General features: G+C 34.1%; 1 protein-coding gene and 1 pseudogene across 7 annotated transcripts in view; one reads left to right on the top strand and one right to left on the bottom strand.

Annotated features, from left to right (window-relative positions):
* PDS5B (PDS5 cohesin associated factor B) overlaps nucleotides 1-23,672 on the top strand; it is a 198,183-nt gene that overhangs the window by 64,722 nt on the left and 109,789 nt on the right. For all 7 annotated transcript variants that reach the window (XM_057707515.1, XM_057707514.1, XM_057707513.1 and 4 more), the window contains exons 2-6: nucleotides 14,988-15,114; nucleotides 17,904-18,107; nucleotides 20,959-21,045; nucleotides 21,154-21,251; nucleotides 22,181-22,307. In XM_057707515.1, coding sequence (XP_057563498.1) covers nucleotides 15,007-15,114; nucleotides 17,904-18,107; nucleotides 20,959-21,045; nucleotides 21,154-21,251; nucleotides 22,181-22,307 — 624 coding nt within the window. In that variant the 5' untranslated portion in view covers nucleotides 14,988-15,006. The remainder of the gene's footprint in view (nucleotides 1-14,987; nucleotides 15,115-17,903; nucleotides 18,108-20,958; nucleotides 21,046-21,153; nucleotides 21,252-22,180; nucleotides 22,308-23,672) is intronic.
* Nucleotides 7,083-7,422, bottom strand: LOC130835725 (small nuclear ribonucleoprotein Sm D1-like; annotated as a pseudogene).

The raw sequence follows: 23,672 nt of genomic DNA, 5'->3' as shown, positions 1-23,672 counted from the left end.
TGATTCACCTGGGCTTGCTCATACATCTACAGGTATGTGGCTGTGGTTACCTGATGGTTTTTCTGGGGCTGGCTTCATTCTTGATGATCATGACTGGGATAACTGGGACCTCTCTCTCTAGTGGGATAACTTCTGTGCTTGTGCACTTGTTAGGAGCAGAATTCCAAGAACAGTAAGTCAATAAACTCCAAAGCACAAGCACTTTTTTTAAGCTTGCCAGTGTCCCAATGACCAAAAGCAAGTCATAAGACCATCTCAGATTCAAGGGCTGGGAAAACATTCTTCTTGATGAGAGGAGCCACAAAGTCACATTGCAAGGGTCTAAATACAGGAAAGAGAAAAATCTGTTGTTGTTTTTGAAGTTGGCCACACTGATTATGGCAAAAGCATTATTGCTGGTGATAGAGAGTCCTGGAAACAAGATTGGATTAGTATGAAAAGTGAGTGGGAACTAAAGAAGTGCAAATTACTTTTTGAGAAGCTTGACTGTGAGAGAAGAGATAGTAGCTGGAAGGGTATTGGTAGTCTAAGCAGGCGTGTTGTACTTTCTTTCCCTTCCTGCCTGAATGCTTTTTGTCCACTCAAGAACAGAGTACTCATGGACTTCCCCGGTGGCACGGTGGTTACGAATCCACCTGTCAACACAGGGAATGTGGGTTCAAGCCTTGTTCCGGGAAGATCCCACATGCCACAGAGCTACTAAGCCCGTGTGCCACAACTACTAAGCCCAAGTGCCACAAGAACTGAAGCCCGCGAACCTAGAGGCTGTGCTCTGCAACAAGAGAAGCCAGCGCAATGAGAATCCTGTGCACTGCAATGAAGAGTAGCCCCCTCTCGTTGCAACCAGGGAAAGTCCGTGCACAGCAACGAAGACCCATTGCAGCCATAAATAAATGAATAAATACAGAATACTTATACTGAATACTGAGGGACAGAATTCTAGTAGACAGGATACTGATGCTGAGGAAAGAGGAGGTAACTAATGAAGTGAAAGTGTCTGAGAAACCTGTAGAGGATGGGATTCTGTATACTTGTGAAGGGGTTAGTATTTGATGTGAGGAGGCTTACATACTTTCTGGTAACAGAAAGGAAGGAGGGAATAGGTACAAATGTAGTAGATAGGCAAGTAGATTTAGTAGTGGGAGAGTGGAGAAGTTTCTGTTTGACAGAGCTTCTGTTTTCTCAATGAAGTGGAGGAAGTCTACTGAGAGTAGGGGGTTGTACAAGAATGTGCTTGAGGTTTGATGTGCATAGTGAAAGTACATAATTTTATCCAGTCAATGAATGGGACATTGAGCTAACTACAGAGTAGGAAATACCAATCATTCAACAAATGAGAGATATTAATATAAAAATATTACTTTAAAAGGATTTAACACATTTTGTGTTATTGGTTGGAAACTGGTGCTAGTTCAGGTGTTCTAGGGCCTGGGCTCCTTTTCTGTCTGAACCAGTTAATTTAATTCTACTCCTGTCTGTAACTTTGACGGTTTTTTAAAAGGATGTAGGCAGGAGAGTAACCATATGTTTAACCTTTTATAAATAAACATTGCCAAAAATATGAACAAAATGGGCCTGCTTTCTAAAAGGACTTCCTAAAGCATTTAAAATTACTTTGTATTACCAGAACATATAGGAATAACTATTAAGTATACTTCATTTGAGTTAATAACAATAATTCAAGTTGAATGATGGGTTAGTGGTAACATTTATTTGGAAAAAAGCTTTATGTTTTAATAGTTGGAACGTATGTAATGTAGCCTTAAGGTTATATACTTAGGGGAGAATAACATAATATATTTTGTCTCTTATCTCTTAGAACACTCTCTCATTAGCTTTTTAGTTTCCCTAAGCCAAGAATAAACCCAACTTCTTATACTGTATAATGACTATGTACTGGAAGGGTTGTATTTATGGAGGGCACCATCTGCTGGTTATAGGAGGTACCTGTTGTGGAAAGCCTGCCATTTGCAGTTGTCAAAATCTTCACAAGATCTTGTTTTACTTCTAATTCCACCTTAAACCTGGAGTAGAGTCCCAGGAGGAAAAACAGCTTTTAATAAACATGGCCAAGTAGAGATTCTAGTCGTGGCTTGATTTGATTTCTCTGTGTCTGCACTTGTTATCACATATTGGGTTTTTAAGAAAAATCATCATGAAAATGGCAGATACCTGTCTTTATTTCTTCCCAGATCAATTAAAAAATGATTATTGTTATTACTCTTACGCTTGCTCTTTAAGCCAGTGAATGCTTTGTTCTTTTTTTCCATTCACTGAAAGGATCTTAAATATTTTTACTGCAGTCTTTATTAGTTTCATCTTGTGAACATTTACTTACATCTGATTATATCAGAGGGAGGAGTGATGATTTCATTGATTTTTTTTTCTTTCTTTCTGGGACTGTTAGTATGATTTTTAAAATTACTGATACGTTTCTTTTAATTAATGACCATTTTCTTTGAACTTATTCAGTGGTTGTGTAAATTCTTCAGTATTAGAATACTTTGTGGTTTACTTATTGTTCATTCTGGACACAAAAATGTAAGTATTTATAACAACATGCTTATAGTGATATTTGAAATGAATATATACATATATACTATATACATTTATATACTATGTATAAATGAGTTTTGACACAGGTCAGTTTTATATAAATTATTTTTTAAGTTATTATTTTCTCATTTTCAGTGTATCTGCTCTCCCGTAATGTATATTATTGAAATTCCACAAAGATGAATGTCAAATAATTTCTTTGACACTTTAACCTCAGAGGAGCAGTTATATATCAATGTATCTTTTTCCTTTGACTTATGATGACAATTGAAGATCCTATTTCTTTCCTGTAACCTTCTTTTCTTCTTCTGCATTGCTCCCCTTCTTCTCTCTCTGTCTTCTTTCCACCTTTTTTCTCTTACCTTATAATTTGGTGTTCATTCCTCTTATTCTCCAGAAAGTTCTTAAAGAGATCAGTTTACCAAGTTCAAGAGAGTATTTGCTGAGGTTGTTTTGTACCAGTGATGTGTATTTCTAATAACTAACATTATATACCACCTCGTCATCTTCAAACATTTTTTTCTAGTTTAAAAAAAACCGATATTTTTCTATCTTTCTTGACCCTCTTCTGTTTTCTTTCCCGATTCCCTTCCCCCCATCAACATAGGTATTGCTCAGAGTTCAAAGTTCAGCCTTGGTATCTCAGCTAACCCTACACATCTTCTTTATTCATCTTGTACGCCCACAAAGCATGAGCTGTATGTGGTGCTAAAATATTTTCTGTCCTTCACTTTTCTCTAGAACTTCATCCCTACATCTCCAGTTGCCTTGTATTCCAAACTTAATTTTTCCAAAGACTTGATCTCTCTCTGGTTTTTCCCTATCTGTGTTATAATGAGGACAGATATTTTATGTGTTTTGATTACCATTGTATTCCTAGCGCTTAGAGTACTATGTCACACCAAGTAAATTCTCAGTAAATATTTAAGTAATTGATTTTTTAGGAACAAAGGCTTTGAATCTTGTAATCATCTTCTACTTCTCTCAAATAATCATTCATAGTGTTTGCCTCAGTTTTCTTATTTTCCAGTCATTGCCTGCAGTCTGTTCCTTATTAGTTCTTACCTGGAATTTTTGTAGCGGTTTCCTAACTGGTTTTACTGTATTTGATTTCTCCTCTGTCTAGTCTGAACTTCCTTTGGAGCCACCATCTCTTCAAATAGTTCTAGTCATTGATTCAACAAGTATTTCCTGAGTACCTACTTTGTTCTAAGCTCTGTAAGGATCCCTAAAATGATATATACTATCCTTGTCTTAAGGAGTTTACAGTCTACTATGAGAAACAGACATAGAAATAAGCTTATTAAATATGATGTGATAAATAACTAATTATGGTATGTTCAGAGTTTGCCTAGCTGTAAGGGGAGGAGCCTCGCTCTGCCTGGAGAGGTCAGGGGAAGTTTAAACATACACTTGAGAATTTAAGGTACATGGAGTTTGCTTAGTAGAGATGGGCCAGTAAGTATATCTTACTCTGAGGAAACAGCCTGTGTATATTCACAGAGGTATTTCAGCTCTTTGCTCACAGTACCATTGCTTATAAAACTGAAGTGAAAACTGAGTATCCTGCTTCTTTGTTGGCTGTCTTTTCCTTCTTAGCTCCCTTTACTGCCTCCCACTTTTTCCTTCAGTCATGGTTTTAGATAAGTAACAAATTCTGAACTTTCTTCTCTGAGATTTATTCAAATTGTTTTCTCTGTCCTTTTATTATGTATATTATTAACACTTCACCCTACTTATGGAAGTGGGTTTTCTTTCAATCTTATTTTTTTCCCAAGCTCATTGTTTGTTATTTCTGTTGATAACTTTAGAATTTATTGTGACTTAATTATTTAGGGGGAGTGTCTATTTCCTTTGTGATTTTGAGTCCCATCTTAACTCACTTTGCCCTATAGTCACTGCTAAAAATTCATGCAAGTAATAGGTACTTGATAAAGTTTTGACTATATGGTTGAGTATATTCTACAAAGACACCATGTCTACCTTATTTAGCTGCCGTCTGTGGTCACAGTTGTGTATCTGTTGCTAAGGAGTATAAATAGTGTTTGCTTCTGTTGAGACAAGGCAGAGAGATTTTCTTCTATTGCAAGTTCGGTGGAAAACTGGGAATCCTGTCACATTTATATTTACCTTCCTGTGGAATGATTTGTGCTAGGCATTTGCTGAATATCTTCTTTGGTTGAAGGAACACAGGCAGCGGTGGGCTTGATTCTTGCTTTTCCTAACCTGAGGTCGTGAAGTTGTTCTCCTACATTGTATTTGAAAAGCTGTTACATTTGCTTTAATATTTAGGTCATTAATAAACCTGGAATTTATTTTGTATATAGTATGAGATATGGGTACAATGTCATTTTTTTCCATAGACATATGAAAGTGTCTCAGAACTTAAAAAATTTTAAACAACTTTACTGAGGAGTAATCTTTTTTTTTTTAATAAATTTATTTATATTTGGCTGCCTTGGGTCTTTGTTGCTGCACGTGGTCTTTCTCTAGTTGTGGCAAGCAGGGGCTACTCTTCATTGCAGTGGCTTCTCTTGTTGTGGAGAACAGGCTATAGGTGCATGGGCTTCAGTAGTTGTGGCTCGCGAGCTCTAGAAGCTCAGGCTTGGTGGTTGTGGTGCATGGGCTTGTTGCTCTGCAGCATGTGGGATCTTCCCGGGCCAGGGATCAAACCTGTGTCCCCTGCATTGGCAGGTAGATTCTTAACCACTGTACCACCAGGGAAGTCCATTGAGGAGTAATTAAAATAACATAAAATTAATAAGATTGACCTATTTCAAGTGAAAACTTGCGTGATTTTTAGCAGATTTACTGAGATGTGCAACCATCACCTTAATCCAGTTTTAGAACATTTTGATCAGTCCAGTGAGATCCTGCATGCCAGTTTATAATTAATCTGTCACTGGATTCTTTTTAAGTTTTCATCTTGAGCTCTCTGCAGCATCCAGTACTGTTGGCCACTTCCTTTCTTGAAACTTGGTGTGCACCTTGCTTTCTGACATGGCTTCCTTCTGGGTCCTCCGCCCACCTCTTTGATCATTCTCAGCTTGTTTCACAAGCTCTTTTTCCTCTTCCCATTTCAAAGATGAGTCTTCTCTCATTTCTTCCTTGGTCCGTCACTCTTGTCACTCTTTAAATGTTGCTGAATGCTGTCATGTGCCTCTGGTTTTATCTATCACGGAGGATTCCCAGATCTGTCTCTAGCTCTGACATCTCTCTGGAGATCTAACTTCCCACTGGCCCGCCCTTCCTTCCTTCCTTCCTTCCTTCCTTCCTTCCTTCCTTCCTCATTCTCCTCTCCCTCCTGCTCCTTCTTCTTTCTTCATTTTTCCCCTCTCTTCTTTCTTCAGCTTTACTGACGTAAAATTGGTACACAAAAACCCTGCACATTTTTAATGTATGAAACTTCAGTTTGGACATACAGCCATAAGTATAGTATGTATATACCTATGGTACTGTTACCACAAACGAGGTAATAAGCACAGCCATCACTTTTAAAAGTTTCCTTGTGTCCTTTTGCCTTTTTGGGGGGCGGGGGGAAGGGGTAAGAAGACTTAACATGAGATCTATCCTCTTAACAAATTTTTAAGTGCATAATACCATCTTGTTAACTATAGGTGTTGTGTTGTACAGCACACCTCTAGATCTGAATCATCTTGCATAACTGTAACTTTATACCTGTTGAATAACAATTCCCCATTTTCCCCTCTTCCCACCCCCTGGCAACCACTATTCTCTTTTATGCTTCTATAAGTTTGCCTATTTTAGATACTTAATGTAAATGGAATCATGCAATATTTGTCCTCTTTCTGACTTAATTCACTCAGCGTAATATCTTCCAGGTCCATCCATGTTGTTGCAAATAGTAGGATTTCCTTTGTTTTTAAAGGCTGAATGATATTCCATTGTATGTATATACCATTTTTTCTTTTTTCATTTATCTGTTGAATATTTAGGTTGTTTCCATATTTTGGCTATTGTGAATAATGCTGTGATGAATAGGGGTGTGCAGATATTTCTTAGCGATCCTGATTTCCATTCTTTTGGATATACCCAGGATTAGGATTAGTGGATCATATGATAGTTCTATTTTTAATTTTTTAGGAACCTCTGTACTGTTTTTCCATAGTGGTTGCATTATTTTACATTCCCACCAAGAGTACACAAGGGTTCCCATTTCTCCACATCCTTGCCAACACTTTTTTTTTCCCTTTTGTTCATGGTTTTGTTTTGTTTTGTTTTTGGATTTTGCTATTCTAACAGGTGTGAAGTGGTACCTTACTGTGGTTTTGTTGTTGTTGTTGTTCTACATTTATGTTTATTAAAAGCTGTCAGAAACAAAGAAAGCCTATATAAAAACACCCCAACATCCTCAGTTTGAGACAGTAATTTCCACCCATTATTCTCTAGAGCTGCATAGCCATGTACTTGCCGAAGTATCCCTGTGCTGTGTTCCCCGTGCTGTATTCTCTCTCTGCCACATCTCCTTCTTCCCCACTACTTTGAAATAATAGTCTTGAGAGACATTATCGCCTAGGACCCCCTCTTCCTCTGCCTCCACCGTGTCCTCTTCCTCTTCCTGCAACAACTTCCCTTTTCTTAGACTTCACCTTCTGTTCAACATCCACGGGTAGTGTATCCAGAGGTAAGCTCTGGCAGAATAAAATATCGAATGATATTTCCTCTAATACTCAGTGTTTCCAGCTGTACAGGTTCTCTGTTCTTCAGGGTCATTTTCACAGCTTTCAGATGTGTATTCATGCTGACATCTACACCTGTGATTGTTCCATGAACCTGTGTTCCATTCTTTAATTCAGTGGTTACCGTTTCATCACTCAGTTTCATCAGAAATCTCACGAGCTTCATCCTAGTGGCGTTGTCACCCTTTCGGTGCAATAGTGCGTAAAACCCGACAACAGAGCGCCAACCGGTTGCCAGTATGAATGGCTGGAAATACTTACTCCCCGGGGCTCCGACATAAAGAGCCCTCATTGTGGTTTTGATTTGCATTTCTGAGTGATGAAAAATGGAAAACTTTTCCTCTTAGATCAGGAACAAGACAAGGATATCCAATCTTGCTACTTCTTTTCACTATAGTACTAGAAACCTTAGCCAGAACAATTAGGCAAGAAAAAGAAATACAGTCATCCCTCAGTATCTATCAGGGATCAGTTCCAGGATCCCCCTCTGATGCCAAAATCCAAGGATGCTCAAGTCCCTTGTATAAAATGGTATAGTATTTGCATATAACCTATGTACATTCTCCTGTATGTTTTAAATCATCTCTGGATTACTTACAATACCTAATACAGCATAAATGCAATGTAGATAGTTGCCTGTATGCAGCAAATTCAAATTTTGCCATTTGGAACTTTGTGGAATGTTTTTGGGAATATTTTCAATCTGTGGTTGGTTGACTGAGGATGTGGTACTCTTGGATATGAAGGGCTGACTGTAAAGATCATGCAAGTTAGAAAGGAGGAAGTAAAAATTATCTGTTTGCAGATGGCATGATCTTATATGTAGAAAATCCTAAAGACCCTTTTACAACTCTTAGAATAAACAAATTCAGTAACGTTGCAGGGTACAAAATGAACATACAAAAATCAGTTACATTTCTATATACTAACAATGAACTATGTGAAAAAGAAATTAACAAAGTAATCCCTTCATAATAGCATCAAAAAGAACAAATTACTTAGAAATAAACTTTAACAAGTAAGTAAAAACTTATATACTGGAACGTACAATACATTGGTGAAAGAAATAAAAGACACAAATAAATGGAAAGGCATCCAGTGTTTATGGATTGGAAGACTTAATATTGTTAAGATATTAAGTGAAATTTGAGCTTTTAATTTTTTCTCCCTTTCTCACTGTTATGCCATGCCACTGTTTTCATATATTATGTTTCATGTTGTGTAGGTCTGTTTCTAGGCTAATATTTCCTATTGATCTGTCTTTTTCTGTTCCAGTATCACACCATTTAAATTACTTTAGCTTTCTAAAGTGTTTTGATATCTGGTAGAAAAATCTATTCACTGTATTTTTCTTAAGTATTCAGTATCTTGCTGTTCTTAGCCTTTTGAATTTACATATAAATTTAAAAATAAACTGGTCGTCTTTCTTTAAATATCAAAACCTGGGCTTGATTGGGGCGGTAGTGACTATAATCAGTGTGGTAAGATTTGCTGTCTTTATAATATTTGAGACTTCTGGGAACAAGATGTCTCTTTATTTAAATTTTAACTTCCAGCAATAAAGCTTTATGAGTTTTCTGTGTAAAATACATCTTTTGTTAGGTTAATTCCTGGATTGTTTATGCATTTCAATGTAAGTTGTATTTTTAAAGTTTTTGGTTGCTATTATATAAATATAATTGATTGTTTTCCATTTAAAACCTTTTTATTTTGAAATAATTATAGACATAAAGATGCAAAAATACTACATAGTGTCTTGTGAATCCTTCATCCATCTTCTGCCACTGGTGACATCTTATATAACTTGTAACACTATATGAAATTAGGAAATTAACATTAGCATGGTGTTGTTGATTAGATTTACGGAATTTAGGTTCCTCAGTTATTTTGCGAGCATGTGCTCTCTCTCGCTCTATTTCTCTCTCTCCTTGTATGTGTATGTCTGGTTCTGTGTAGTTTGATCCCATGCATAGATTCAGTTCACCACCACTACAATCAACATACAGAACTATAAAGGAACTCCCTTGTGCTACCTAACCTCTTATGTTCATCCATGCTACCTGGCAACCACTAATCTGTTCTCAGTGTTTATAGTTTTGTCATTTTTGAGGACGTTAAATAAATGAGACCATAACAGTATGTAACCTTTTGAGATTGGCTCTTACAGTAATATAATGACCATAAGTTATTGCATGTATCAGTAAAGCAGTTCTTTTTATTGCCGAGTTGTATTTCATTACGTAGACCTATGAGTTTGTTTAAGCATTCACCCATTGATGGGCATTTTGATTGCTTCTAGTTTTGAGGTATATGAACAAAGCTGCTATAAACATTCTTGTACAGATTTGTTTGAACAGAAGCTTTCATTTCTCTGGGATAAATGCCCAAGAGTGCAATTGCTGGTTTGTATGGTAAATACATGTTTAGTTTTATGAGAAACTGCCAGACAGTTTTCAAGTATGGCTGTACCATTTTTACCAGCAAGGTGTGATAGATCCATTTTCTTTGCTTCCTTGTCTACATTTGATATTATCACTATTTTTTATTTTAGCCATTCTGATAGTATATAATGATATTTCATTGTGGTTTTAATTTGCATTTCTCTAATGACTAATGATGTTGAACATCTTTTCATGTGCTTGCCATCTGTATATCCTATTCAAATGTCTGTTCATGTCTTTTGCCTATCTTGTAATTAGGTTGTTTGGTTTTTTATAGTATCCTTTTGAGAGCTCTAGGTATAAGTCCCTTGTCAGATATGTATTTTCAGATATTTTTTCCCCATTCTGTAGCTTATCTTTTCACTTTATTAACAGTTTTTCACTGGTTTTAATTTTTGGAGTCCATTATATCAATTTTTAACTTTATGGATCTTGCTTTAGGTGTCATTTCTAAAAACTCTTTGCCAGGCTTCAGTAGTGAAGATTTTCTTCTCTGTTTTTTTCTAAAAGTTTTTGTTTACTTTACATTTTATATTTAAAGTCATGATCTATTTAAAATTTTTGTATAAAGGTATGAGGTGTTCAGGTCAAGGGTTTTTTTGTTTATTTTGTTTTGTGTTGGTCTTTACATCCAGTTGGTCTGGCACTATATGTGGAAAAGTCTATTATTGCTCCATGCAGTTGCTTTTGCATCTTTGTTAAAAAAAAATCAATTGGACATGCTTGTGTGAATCTCTTTCTGGGTTGTCTGTTTTGTTCCATTGATCTGTGTGTCTGTCCTTCTGCCAGCTTCACATTTTCTTGTTTACTCTGGCTATATAGGAAATTTTTAAGTTTGGTAGGATGATTTCCTCCCAGTTCATTCTTCTCTAAAATTATTTCACCTCTTCTGGTTCCTTTACCTTTCTATGTAAACTTTAGAATAAGCTTGTCTTTATGAAAAAAATCTTGCTGCGATGTTGTTAGAATTCCTAAACCTATATAGGTCAATTTGGGGGAGAATCTCGAATCTTTCAATCCATTAACATAGTATTTCTCTCCATTCTTTTAGATCTTCTGTGTATTTTTAATCAGTGTATTGTAATTTTCAGCATACCAATCCTGTATATGTTTTGCTATGTTTGTACTAAAGTATGTTATTAATGGGAGGGTAGTGATTGAAAATAGTATTGTGCTTTTAACTTAGGTTTCTGTTTCTTGGTAGTATATAGAAATAAAATTGATTTTTGTATGTTAACCTTTATATCCTGTAATCTCGAACTAGTTTTTTGGGTTTTTTTGTTTGTTTGTTTTAAGATTTCTCTGGAATTGTCCATATAGACAGTCATGTCATTTGGAAGTAGGGATGATTTTAGTTCTTGCTTTCCAATCTATATGCCTTTCTTTTCTTTTCCTGGCCATATTGTGCTGGCTAGGGCTTCCAGTATTACGTTCAATATGAGTGGTGACAGCAGACATCCTTGTCTTGTTTCTGATTTTGAGAGGAATTATTCAGTCTTTTGCCATGAGTTATTTTGTTAGCTATAGGTAATGGATGTTTGCATATTGATTTTTCGACTCTACAACCTTGTTAAACTCAATTTTATTAATTTTTATGTTTTATCTATAAATCTTTGGAATTTCTATGTACATAATCATGTAATCTGCAAACAATTACTGTTTTATTCCTTACTTTTTATCTTTATACTTGATTCCTTTTTCTTCTTTTGCTGACTAGCATCTCTGTTACAATGTCAAATAGAAGTGATGATAGCAGGTATGTTTTTGTAGGTCCTAAAAACAAGTAAAACACTTTCAAAAGATCATCAATAAGCCTGATTTATACTGAAAGATCATCAATAAGCCTGATTTATACTGAAGGGTAGCACCCTACCTTTCTCAGATAAAGGAAACTTTCATATAATTTTTAGTTTGTTGAGCTTTTTTTTTTCAATTTTGTTTTATAGCCATGAATTGATGTTGAATCGTTATCAGACATTGTCTCTTCATTTTTTGAGGTTATCACATGATTTTTCTTTTTTAATCTGTTCATATTGTGAGTTCAACCTTGCATTCCAGGGATTAAACCCAATTTTTTATATGTAGTTGCATTTGGTTTCTCAGTATTTTATTTAAGAATTTTGTATCTGTAAACAGATAGAAAAAATTGACCTGTGATTTTTTTCCTCTTTCTCTTATTTTTCTCATTGGGTTTTAGTATCATGGTTATACTATTTAGTTGCATAAAATTAGTTGGAAAGGATTCCCTTGTTTTCTAGTCCTTGGAACTATTTATATGACATTGGAATTATTTCTTCCTCAGTTATTTGATAGAAAAAGATATCTAGACTTGGATATTTGTCCTTGTGGAAAGATTTATTGATTATTGATTTTGTTTCTTAGTGGCATGTTTTTCTTCTTGAGTAAATTTTGGTAAGGTATAGATCTTCTCCAGTTTGTCTAAATTTTCAAATGTTTTTATGTCAAAAATTGTAAGATTGGCCTGTGATTTTTAACTTTGTTGATCTTATGCTTATTTATTTATTTACTTATTTATTTTTACCCCTGATTCATTGATTCTTAGAAAGTACTTTTTAATTTTTAAATGTTTGGAGATTTTCTTTTTTGTTGTTCAAGTATAGCATAATTCAGAAAAGTGTAGAAATGATAAGTGGCTAGCTCTGTGACTTTATAACAAGTGAAAACAGTAGTGTGACCAGCATCCAGATAGATAAGTAAAGTATTACCTGTACCCAAGAAATCTTCTCTTTCAGTTACATCTCCCACCAGAGGAATTAACTATCCTTTTAACATCATCAGGCTAGGTTTCCTTATTTTTGAATTCCTCTGTAAATGTAATCATATTCTATATATAATGTTTGATGTCTGGTTTCTTTCATATAACTTTCTTTGTAATGTTAATCCATATTGTGTGAAGCAGTAACTTATTCACTCTCAAAACTGTATTGTATTCCATTGTATGACTGTGCTACAATATATCTATTCATTCCACTGTTGATAGGTATTTGTGTTTTGTTTTGACTAGTATGAATGATATCACTATGAACATTTTTATACGTCTTGTAGTGGACGCAGGTATGTATTTCCATTGAGTAAATACCAAGGAGTGGATCCTTTATTTATGTTCACTAATTTATATTTAGCTTAAGTGCTTTATTTTGTTTAGTGTTTGCATCCTTTTTTCCCCCCATCTTTTTACTTTTAATATCTCATATCATTTTTAATTTTTTGTAAGCTCTATATTGAAATTTAAAAATCTTGATCTTTTAATGTGATCATGTATACCATATATGCTATATTATAAAATACAGGTATATGCTAAATATTGTTCTAAGTGCTATATATATTAACTCTAGGTTTCAATTTTTGTTTGGTGCATTTGTCCTTATTTCACTGTATTTCTAAAAGTTATATTCCTTGGATGTAAACTTCAAGTTTGCAATTATATTCTTTAACCACATTGTGGAAGACATTTTGCTGTCTTCTGGTTTATGTTGTTGCTGTTGAGAAGTCACCTATTAGTTTAAATACTGTTCATTTGAAGGTAATATGTCTATAAGGTTTTGTTTGTTTTTTGGAATTATTATTTTGAAGTTAATAATAATTCTGTTTGGCTTCTTGAATTTGTGAATTGATATTTCTGATACTCACCTCATAGAGAGGCCTCTGCCTTATTCCTCTCCTCTGGTACTTCCATGAATCATAAGTTAAACTGTTCTGTTCTTTCTTCTTGTATACTGCATTTTTATGTTTCTCTGTTCTGTATTTTTGGATAATTTCTTCTGACCTCTCTTCTAGTTCACTAATTTTTATTTATTTATTTATTTTTTTGGGTAGTTCACTAATTTTAATAGCTTTTCTTAATCTGCTAATAAAGTCATCCAGCAAGTTTTTACTTTCAATTTTTCTATTTTTTCATTTTTGGTAGGTCTTTTTTGTTCATATCTTTTAATTTACTCTATAATTTTTTATTCCTTGTACATTTTTAAACTTATCTTTTATTTCTTTAAAATTATAAGTGCATTTGACCCTTCCCTTGAACAAATAGGGGTTAAGGCATGCTGACACACACACATACATACACACACACCCCAATGCAGTTCAAAATCCATGTGTAACTTTATACCTAACCGCTTGTATCCACTGTTCTAAACATCCACCGATTCAACCAACCACAGAGTGTGTAGTACTGTAGTATTGAAAAAGTTCTGTGTGTAAGTGGACCCATGCAATTCAAACCCATGTTGTTCAAGGGCCTATTGTATAGTAATTTTATAATCTGTTTGATGATTGTAATATTTGAAGTCTTCGTGGGTTTGTCTTTGAGGTTCTGGTATTTCTGCTGGTTCTTGCTCATTGTGCCTTGTTTGCTTAGATGTCTGATTATTTTTGACTTGATAATGCTCATTGTCCTAGAAACATCATATGAGGGTTCTCTGAGGTGTAGAGTGAAGATACTCTCCCCTAGGAGGACTTGAATGTACTTATTATTAGGTGCTTGGGAGTGCTACCAGTGGGGGTCACTGAGTTCATTTGTTGAGGTTCTCTGGACTGTTTAGGCATGTGAACCTCCGCCAATGTGCAGGTTTATGGCCAAAACTAATTAGCTGTTCTTCCTTGTATCTGCTATTATTTTGTTTTGCTTAGTACCAAGGTAGCCTTCTCTGCCGTCCCTTGTGGGTGGTAATGGGAGCATGGGCACATGTTAATTTTAACTTGGTTTAATTCTCTCCTTTGCAGGTATTATCTTTTTTGGGTTGGAATAGCATTCTACATTAATGTCAGGAGGGTCTCTTATTTGCTATTCTACTTTGACAGGACTCTGCCCTCCTTTTTCCATAAGATCACCAAAACTGAAGTCTAGATTTGTCAGGGTTTGTTAGATGCCCTCGGGGTGTAAGTGGATATAATGTTCCGTCTACTTCTCTGGGTTCCTGAATTCTCTTAGATTTTGGCTCAGGTAATTTTAGTGCTATATAAAAAAAAAATGCTGTATGTATTTTGTGTGTATGTAAATAAGTAAATAAATACCTAAATAAAATCACTTACTGTTTTTTTGTTGGAGGGCTAGTGCAAATAAGCTAGCTTGCCACTAATGGAAATGCAAGTAAAAATAAAATTTTAAAAATTGGGGCAATGTTCAATAAAATGATTTTCATTAATTAGATAAGTGATTACTATAAATTAAGTAGTTATAATTTTTTTTTTTGTGGGGAGAGATTCCTTTTCATGTTTATTATGAATGTTGTTATTATTTTTTGGTTTGCATCTAATAATTTTCTCGTTTTAGGGGTAACAGTATTTCCATCATGGCTCATTCAAAGACAAGGACCAATGATGGAAAAATTACCTATCCTCCTGGTGTCAAGGAAATCTCAGATAAAATATCTAAAGAGGAGATGGTGAGACGGTTAAAGGTGAGTAAAATTGGGTTATGTCCTTTGGACATTTGCTTTGGATCAGCAGAGTTGGGGGAAGGGCACCTGTGGAAATCAAAGGGCTGTATCTTGTGAGGGCAACGTAGAGCAAAACGAAGCAGAAAATGTCTCATGGCCAAAACTAATTAGCTGTAATTAGGAGCTAAAAGAGTGGAGTAGGTAAAAAACTGTAGGGTTTCCTTAGCTATTGTTAATGAGAAGGCAATTGGAAAGGTGAAGCTTAAGATTTTCTGGGGCCTCCTGTGCTTGGGTATAGAGAGCAAATCCACACTTCGGTTACACTCACTGTTAGTTGTAGAAAGTTGTCTCCTTTCTGTTATATCTCATTTATTTTATAAAAGCAACCATTTTAATTTGAGAAAAATTTTTCTTTCCCTACTGAGTACTAAGGCTGTATTTTACTTTCTTGTATTTTGAAAGAAGGTTAAAGAGCTTTACTTTTAGCTCTCTGCTTCTGATGTGCAGCAGTGAGTCAAGATTGATGGTGAGCTTCCATTCATGAGGCAGTCACTGTATGGTTAGATTCTCTTCATATTTGTTTGAATAGTATTTCATCGTTGTCTTTGAGGCAGTGATAGTCTCTGTGATTAAAATGGTTAAAAGAGCAGAGTGGCCAAGGAGATTGTTAAGCTGATTAGTTCAGATGTTCTTTATTTTTGAGCATTTTCCCTGCAGTGTTGTATCTACCTAGACATGTTGCTTGTTATGTTAGTATCAATATTTCCCTCTATTTCAAGTGTGGAAAACTTGCCTTAATCAATCATTGATGGCCCAGGAGCCTTCAAGTAAGTACTACTTTATTGCTGCATGGTTTATTTTTGTTAGAAGAGAAAGACCCTAATACTATTGTAAGTTTCACATAAAGTCTTAGTATTATATCCTGTGCATAAAGTATTAGAATGTCAGATACAAGGTGTTTATTATTCAAAGCAAAAGACATCTTTGAGCGGATTAAATTTATCAACATGTGGATATTTTATCTAGTTGGGAATTTGTGTATATGTTATTAAAAATGGTTAAGTTCAAACTATATATGATGTTTTTTGTTTCTGTGTATCTAGATTTTCTTGACCTATTAAATTTTTAGAGAAAGAATACATTTATTTCCTCAGATTTGTTTATATTTCAGCAATGATATCATCCTTATTGTTTGCTAAGAAATGAATGTTAAACACAGAGACTACACTTACAAGCTTTTATTTAGCAATTAGTGTCTTATGGATGTTATTTTCTCAGATGTCTTTTTTAATTTAGATGACTCAAATATGAGTTATTCATGAGTTTTATAACACCATTTGAGTTGTACACAGTATGGAGGAATTCCCACTATCTAGCCCTTGAATAAACATTATTGTTAGTTTCGGTGGAATGATTTCCACAGTGCTCACGTTTAGTTCTTTTGGTATACTTTCATTATTTTGTAGCCATTTCTGCCCAACAATAATCTGGTTACTTTTCTTCATTCTTTTTTTCCCCGTGATTTACACTTCCCACTGTTTTTAGCAGCCTTCTTGGAGCAATATAGAAAAGATTTAATGTGGGATGATGGTAATTTTTGATACGTACAAGTACAGGTATAAGTTTTATAAATTGTGAAAACTTGTTAATATGTAAAGTGTCATTGTTTATGTAATTTCCAGAGCTTGCTGTAATACTTTTTTCGAAATATACGTAATCTCTCACTCTTGTGAAGAGATTCCAGGGAAGGAAAGTGTTTCTTGCATATAGCTCTTTCTTTCTTTCTTTCTTTTTTTTCATAAGACACCTAGGCCATCAAAGCATGTATCTTAAAAGTAATAAAATTAAAAAATTAGTTGAGTAGCTCTGGACATTGTACTCTTAAACTAATTGTAGTATCAGACTGGATTAGCCTGCTGGTGACTCTGGCCTCTGGTGTAGTAGAACTGAGGGTCTGGTCTGTGAGGTACACTGTTACTCAAAGCTGCTCTGAGAATTCAGTAAGACATTAGACAAACAACTCAGAAGTCTGACTCTACAGTAGAGTAGAAGATCCATGCAGTATGTCTCAAGAACTAAGTCCAGCCCTACTTGTTGATTAGTATTTGTAGCACCACCTAGTGGATGCCAGATGGTCACCTTTGCGTTAGAGTTGTATTTAAATGTCCCTGACAAGTTCAGCAATTTTGTCAAGTCTTCTGTGAAGTAGGAGTAGTACATACAGACTGAGGCTTCATTGTAACTGCTAATACTAAAATTAGAGAAAGCTCTTCACAGAATGCAGACTATATGATTTTTCACCATTGTTGTTTCCATCCCAGTTCTTCTATGTAAATGTTTGCTTTCTTCTACTCATTCCATACATGCCATTGAGTCCTTCTAATGAACTGTCCATATCATGTTCTCTTTAACTGTGGCACAAGAAGAATTTCGTTGGATGCTACAGTAGTTACTTCATGGTAACTTTTTAATGTTTAGGGATATATCTTTGTCATCCTTTCTTGAATCTGTTTATGTATTGTTTTTTAGCTCAGTGTTGTAAAAGTGAGACTAGAAGTACTATGTAAAGCTATTTTTAAAATCTGGTTAGCAGGTATGATGTGTAAATGAAAAGTATTTTTAGTTTTTTAAAGAAAAGTTGTATTTACCTTGTAGTTCAGAAAGGTTTTGTTCCCTCAGATCGATGCTTTTAGGGAAAGCATGAAAGTGTATTTATTGGAAGTTAACCTTTGTAATTAATATGACTTATTTCAAATGAATATATTTTTACATGGAGGATTTCATTATTTGATTATTTTGTTTTTATATAGATGGTTGTGAAAACTTTCATGGATATGGACCAGGACTCTGAAGAAGAAAAGGAGCTTTATTTAAACCTAGCTTTACATCTTGCTTCAGATTTTTTCCTCAAGCATCCTGATAAAGATGTTCGATTACTGGTAGCCTGCTGCCTTGCTGATATTTTTAGGATTTATGCTCCTGAAGCTCCATACACATCCCCTGATAAATTAAAGGCAAGTACTGATTAAAAGAACTGCTAAGATTGACTAATACTTTATCTTTTTAACTATAATGGGAATTGAAGTATTTAGATTATTTCTTTGGATTCTTTGACATTAGGTGCAGCAGTATTTTGTTAAACTATTGTACTTCTGTTTTCTGTAGAATTTCCTCCCCACCTCATTACTACTTAATTTTGTAAAACAATTTCTGATCTTCAGAATAAGAAGTTGATTAGTAAAGTGTATTCTATACTCTTTTTTTTTTTTCTTGTCTCTCTTTTTTTTGGCTGCACCGTGCAGCTTGTGGGATCTCAGTTCTCTGACCAGTGATTAAACCTGGACCGTGGTAGTGAAAGCGCCGAGTCTTAACCTCTAGAATGCCAGGGAATTCCCTATACTTTTTACATTATGTCATCATTAGCGTTGTTTCAGTATCACTTGGGGTACACTTCCTTTTCCTCTTTAAAAATTCATTTTGGAGACTTTATTATTTAAAAGATAGTATCTAGTGTAATTCTGAATTTATGATATATGAATCCTAATTCACTTAATGTAACATGAGATGTGAATTGTTTTGAAGAAAATACAATGAACAAAATTTTAATGGAAGGTAGAAAACACACCTAGTACTAGATTATGGTAGTTGTAAGTAAAGGCATGTGAATGAAATAATTTTTAAAGGATGAGAAAAGAAGAGGAATAGCATGATTAGTCCAGTGGGCAGAAAGCATGAAAATAAGTAGAGCTGTGCAAAAAAAAATTGAAGAAGGCAAGTTAGAAGAAAATTAGAAAAACCTACAATAATAAATGATAAACGTGGAAACTATGGGTTAGGAAATGAGTCCATAGGAAGTTTACCCAGTATGGAAAAAGAAGACAGTTTAGGTTTATTTTATTTAACAAATATTGGTGTTACTTATGTGTCAGGAACTGGGTTTACCTTGGTGAAAAACAACCCAGATTTGGTTCTTGAGCTCAAGGAGTTGTTTCTTAAACAACTGGAGTGAGGAGCCTGCACATTTGATCAAATCAGCCAAGATTCCAGTAAGGAATGTCTGAACTGCTGTGGGCATGCTTGTTTTATATATCTTAGAATGGGGGAGGTAGGGGACAATATTTGTCATTTAGAAGTAAAATTGAATTGTAAGATTTGAGAATGGTCAGAGACTTAAAGTAGATAATATGAGCTGGTCTGTGGCGTTGTGTACCTAGGTGTATATCCTTATTCCTAATTGTGAACCTTTAATTTGAGGTACTTGATTGGTTTAAGGAGTAATTTTATTTGGTTGACTGTGGGCTGTGGCTCTTCCTCAATAGATGTCTTGCTGGCATTCTTATGAAGAGGGAAGTCTAACTTAAAAGTGCTGCTACGTGATTCCTTCTGTCTCTCTTGTGGATTTCTCAGTTTGCATTCTCAATGATCTATCTCAAGGCTTTGGAGTAATGAAAATCCTCCCAAAAGAATAGCTACCAAACGTGTTCTATTTGTAATAGGACAATTTTTTGAGAAGAATATTGAAGAGTTGCGATTAGAGTCTTTTTAGAATCTAGCTTAAAATTTTTAAGTATCTTATTTTTTTCTGGTCAATTTTTTGGGTCATATTTTAAATGCCACTTTTTTCTTTTATTGCAGTAGTATTAAAAATTATTTGAGGGTGTTTCTGAATACTTATAAAATAGTTTCCACTCTATTTTGGTTAGTATCAAGGTTGTATTTTTCTTTGTTTGCAGTAGTAATAATAGAAACTTGTGACACTTTGATCCTCACCTTTCCACTGTTAGTTTATCATTGTCATCAGAAAACCCTTTTTATACACCCAGCTTCATGTTTAGGTCACTTCTTGTTAGATTATAAATGAGGATTGTCTTTTCACCTCCAGTTAGAGTTGGTACAGCAGTTAGTTCTCTCTTAATCAAACCAGAAAGGGTTCATTCATGGAGGACATGTTTTATACAGTACTACCATCAAAGTAACCTTTTTTTTTTTAAAGTAACCATTTTTGAAGGATGTACTTTTGATAGTATTTTTCTTGAAAAGCTACTCAGTAATCTGCATATTCTATTTATTTCCTTTTAAGAAATGCTTGTTTATCGTTTTTACTTATAAGGGAAACATTTTTTTTTTCTCTTTTCTTTCTTTTCTTTTTGATTGATTAGCATGTTTCCTTTATAGAATTAGCTTTTATAATTTTAACCTTTTCCAAACTTTTCAAAAACAGTATCTCCATAAAAATTTGACTCAAAGTGATATTGAACCTGTCTTTACCCAGGTATAAAGGGGTGTGCAGTAAAAAAAACCAAACACAAGAGATGAGGATAGATTGATAAATGGTAGGGAAAAACAAGTAATTATAATGACTAGGTAGGACGGTTGACGAGTTAACTTCTAAGGGTCTTTTTAAAATTTCTAAGCTTCTGCAATCTATTGTGTTCACGCTTGGTGATTTTGTTTTGGAATTTTAACTTCACTAAACTGTGTTCTTACTATATAATTACCATATATAGTACTATTCCAGCAAACCTGATGAGATCAGCTCTCAGTCATTGCAACCTGTTTATTCTAATAACAGCATAAAGTTTAGTTTGCTTGGTTTTCAGGTCTGTTTTTGTTTTTGTTTTTGTTTTTTTAACTTACTGTAAGGTGTTTTTCTTTCTCTACTTTAAGATTATTGTTTTCCTTTAAAGGGAAGTAAGATATTTGGTGTTTTCATGATGATGCACATTTAAAAAATTCCAGCCAAGTACAGGTTTTTTAAACTGGTTCTTTACAATTTATCATGATAGGTAAGCATGAGTGGTGAATTATCTTCAGGAATTTAGTGGATATTTTATAATCTAAACAATACTTTGTCTTTTCTTTAAGGATATATTTATGTTTATAACAAGGCAGTTGAAGGGGCTAGAGGATACAAAGAGCCCACAGTTCAATAGGTATTTTTATTTACTTGAGGTAAGCAATATGTTACACCTTAAGATGACATTTTAAACTGGTTTCTGTGCTTGTATATTTTTACTAATTAAAATTTTACCCTTTTCCTTTTTTACATCTAATTTTTAGAACATTGCTTGGGTCAAGTCATATAACATATGCTTTGAGTTGGAAGACAGCAATGAAATTTTTACCCAATTGTACAGAACATTATTTTCAGTTATAAAGTAAGTTTACTAAGAATATAATCTCTTTTTAAATGTAAAGAATTTTTAACTTACAGATGAAACTGCATAAATTGTTTGCTATGATGAATATTGGAAGGCTAAGAGTTATAACTTAAGCACTCATTAACATAATTTTTATAGATATGTTGAAAATGAGACAACTTAATTTTGTATTGTAGAGGATGGTATGAGTGGCATAAGGCAATCTGTAGCCAGTGTAAAAATATTTTTTGGATTATATTATGTTCTTTTATTTAAATCACATATTACTGACTCCTTAATTCATGTGAATAGTTGAGTTCTTTGTATATTCCCTAAAGTTATCCACTAGAATTAACTTCAGCAAAGTAGTTTGATTTTCTGAATTTAAGGCAAAACTAAAGTTGCATTTAATTTAATTACTTTTGATTGTGAGACTGGTTATAAAAATTAGGAAAAAGCAATTACGGAAATGTAGTTTAAAAAATGTTTTGGATGCTACTGTAAGATTTGGGAGAGAGGGAAGCTTTAAGTGAATATATAGAATTTAATTAATACCTTAGTATCATTTTAAAATAAAATGTAATGTTCCATGTTATGATTAAATCCTATAAATTGTAGATATACTTTATTTTTTAAAATAAATTTATTTATTTATTTTTGGTTGCATTGGGTCTTTGTTGCTGCACATGAGCTTTTCTCATTGTGCATAAGCTTCTCATTGTGGTGGCTTCTGTTGTTGCAGAACACAGGCTCTAGGCGTGCGAGCTTCAGTAGCTGTGGCATGTGGGCTCAGTAGTTGGGGCTTTGTTGCTCCTGTGGCACGTGGGATCTTCCCGGTTGAGGGCTCGAACTTGTGTCCCCTGCATTGGCAGGCGAATTCTTAACCACTGAGCCAGCAGGGAAGTCCTCAGATATACTTTAAATGAAATATCAATTTTGAATTTCAGCAATGGTCACAATCAGAAAGTTCATATGCATATGGTGGATCTCATGAGTTCTATTATTTGTGAAGGTGATACAGTATCTCAGGAGCTTTTGGATACAGTTTTGGTAAATCTGGTACCTGCCCATAAGGTAAGCAGCAATATATACTGAAATATATCTAAAGTCTGTTAATATTAGGATCCAAAATTTGCTTATGTTTAAAATACAATTTATCCTGCTCTAACCTTAGTTTTGGAGACTTTTATTGATTAATATTAATGAACATTAATTGTGTTTAATAAAACATATACTTATTAGACACTAATTAAATGGAAAGAAGAGCTTCAGTACATGTGATAAAATATCTGTAATAACTCAGTTTTGTAGAGGATTATGTTTCAAGAAATACATTAATAGCTACTTTGATGCTATTATATAACTTTATATGTTGGGAGATACACAACCAATTAAGGCCTTAGGTAAAAGACAATGATAGTGTAGATGGAGGGGAGGGGTGTTGACGAGTATTTCTTGCCTGGGTAATTTTTTTTTTTTTTGGCCTGGGTGATATTAATTAAGTTGTGTGTGTGTATGTGTTTTGTTCTTAGAAGATGACTAACAGTCTAGTAAGCAGTCGGAAATATGGTTCTGTGATGTATCTGCAAATTTAAGACCTTTCTGACAAGATATAATCTAAACTTATAGCTACACAGCATTCACAGAAATAACGCTTCAATAAAAAGAACCTCATAATCCAGAATTTCCAAACTTAAAATAGTCCATCAGTGCTGAAATCAGACACTAACTAAAAATTCAAGTAATATGTTTATTAGATAAAAATAGTAAATACTGTTAAAAGGATTAAAGATGACAATTTTATGTTTTAATCCCTATAAACGTAAAAGTTAAAAAGTATGATAGCTACACATATGAAAGGAGAAGCAGATAAGGTTAGGGAAAAAAAGTAGAAATGAAAAATGGTCATTGAAATCAAAATCTTTATTGGATTATGAAAGATGTTTAGAGAACTAGGAGATAGATCTGAGGAAATTATACATTGAGATAAAGGTAAGGTAAACATGAATGATTCTAATATATGAAAGATAGAATGAAAAGTCCCAGTATTCTTAAAAGTGATTCTGAACCCCAAGTAAGAAGGCAGACGAGATGATATTCAAGTAGATATTTGCTTAAAACTTTCCAGAATTGATGAAAAGCATAAATTTATGAGTTAAGTAACGGATGTGTCATGAACAGAATAAATAAAAATAAATCCCAGTGCAAGCACATCCTGGAGAAATTGTAGAATGCCAAAATAAAAATAATCTATGAAGCACCCAGAGGGAAAAGGTATAGCCCTTACCAAGGAATAAACATTAAACTGATTGCTGACTTCTCAGTAGTAAGGGCAGATGCCAGAAGATAATGGACCTATATTTCCAAAGTGCTAAGATAAAATAACTGTATACACACACAGTTGCTATCCAATTTGAGTGAAATTAAGACATTAAATAT

The sequence above is a fragment of the Hippopotamus amphibius genome, chromosome 14 (assembly GCF_030028045.1).
Source record: "Hippopotamus amphibius kiboko isolate mHipAmp2 chromosome 14, mHipAmp2.hap2, whole genome shotgun sequence".
Classification (NCBI taxonomy): Eukaryota; Metazoa; Chordata; class Mammalia; order Artiodactyla; family Hippopotamidae; genus Hippopotamus; species Hippopotamus amphibius.
Note: the sequence above shows the minus strand (reverse complement) of the source record. Positions and strands in the feature narration are given on the sequence as shown.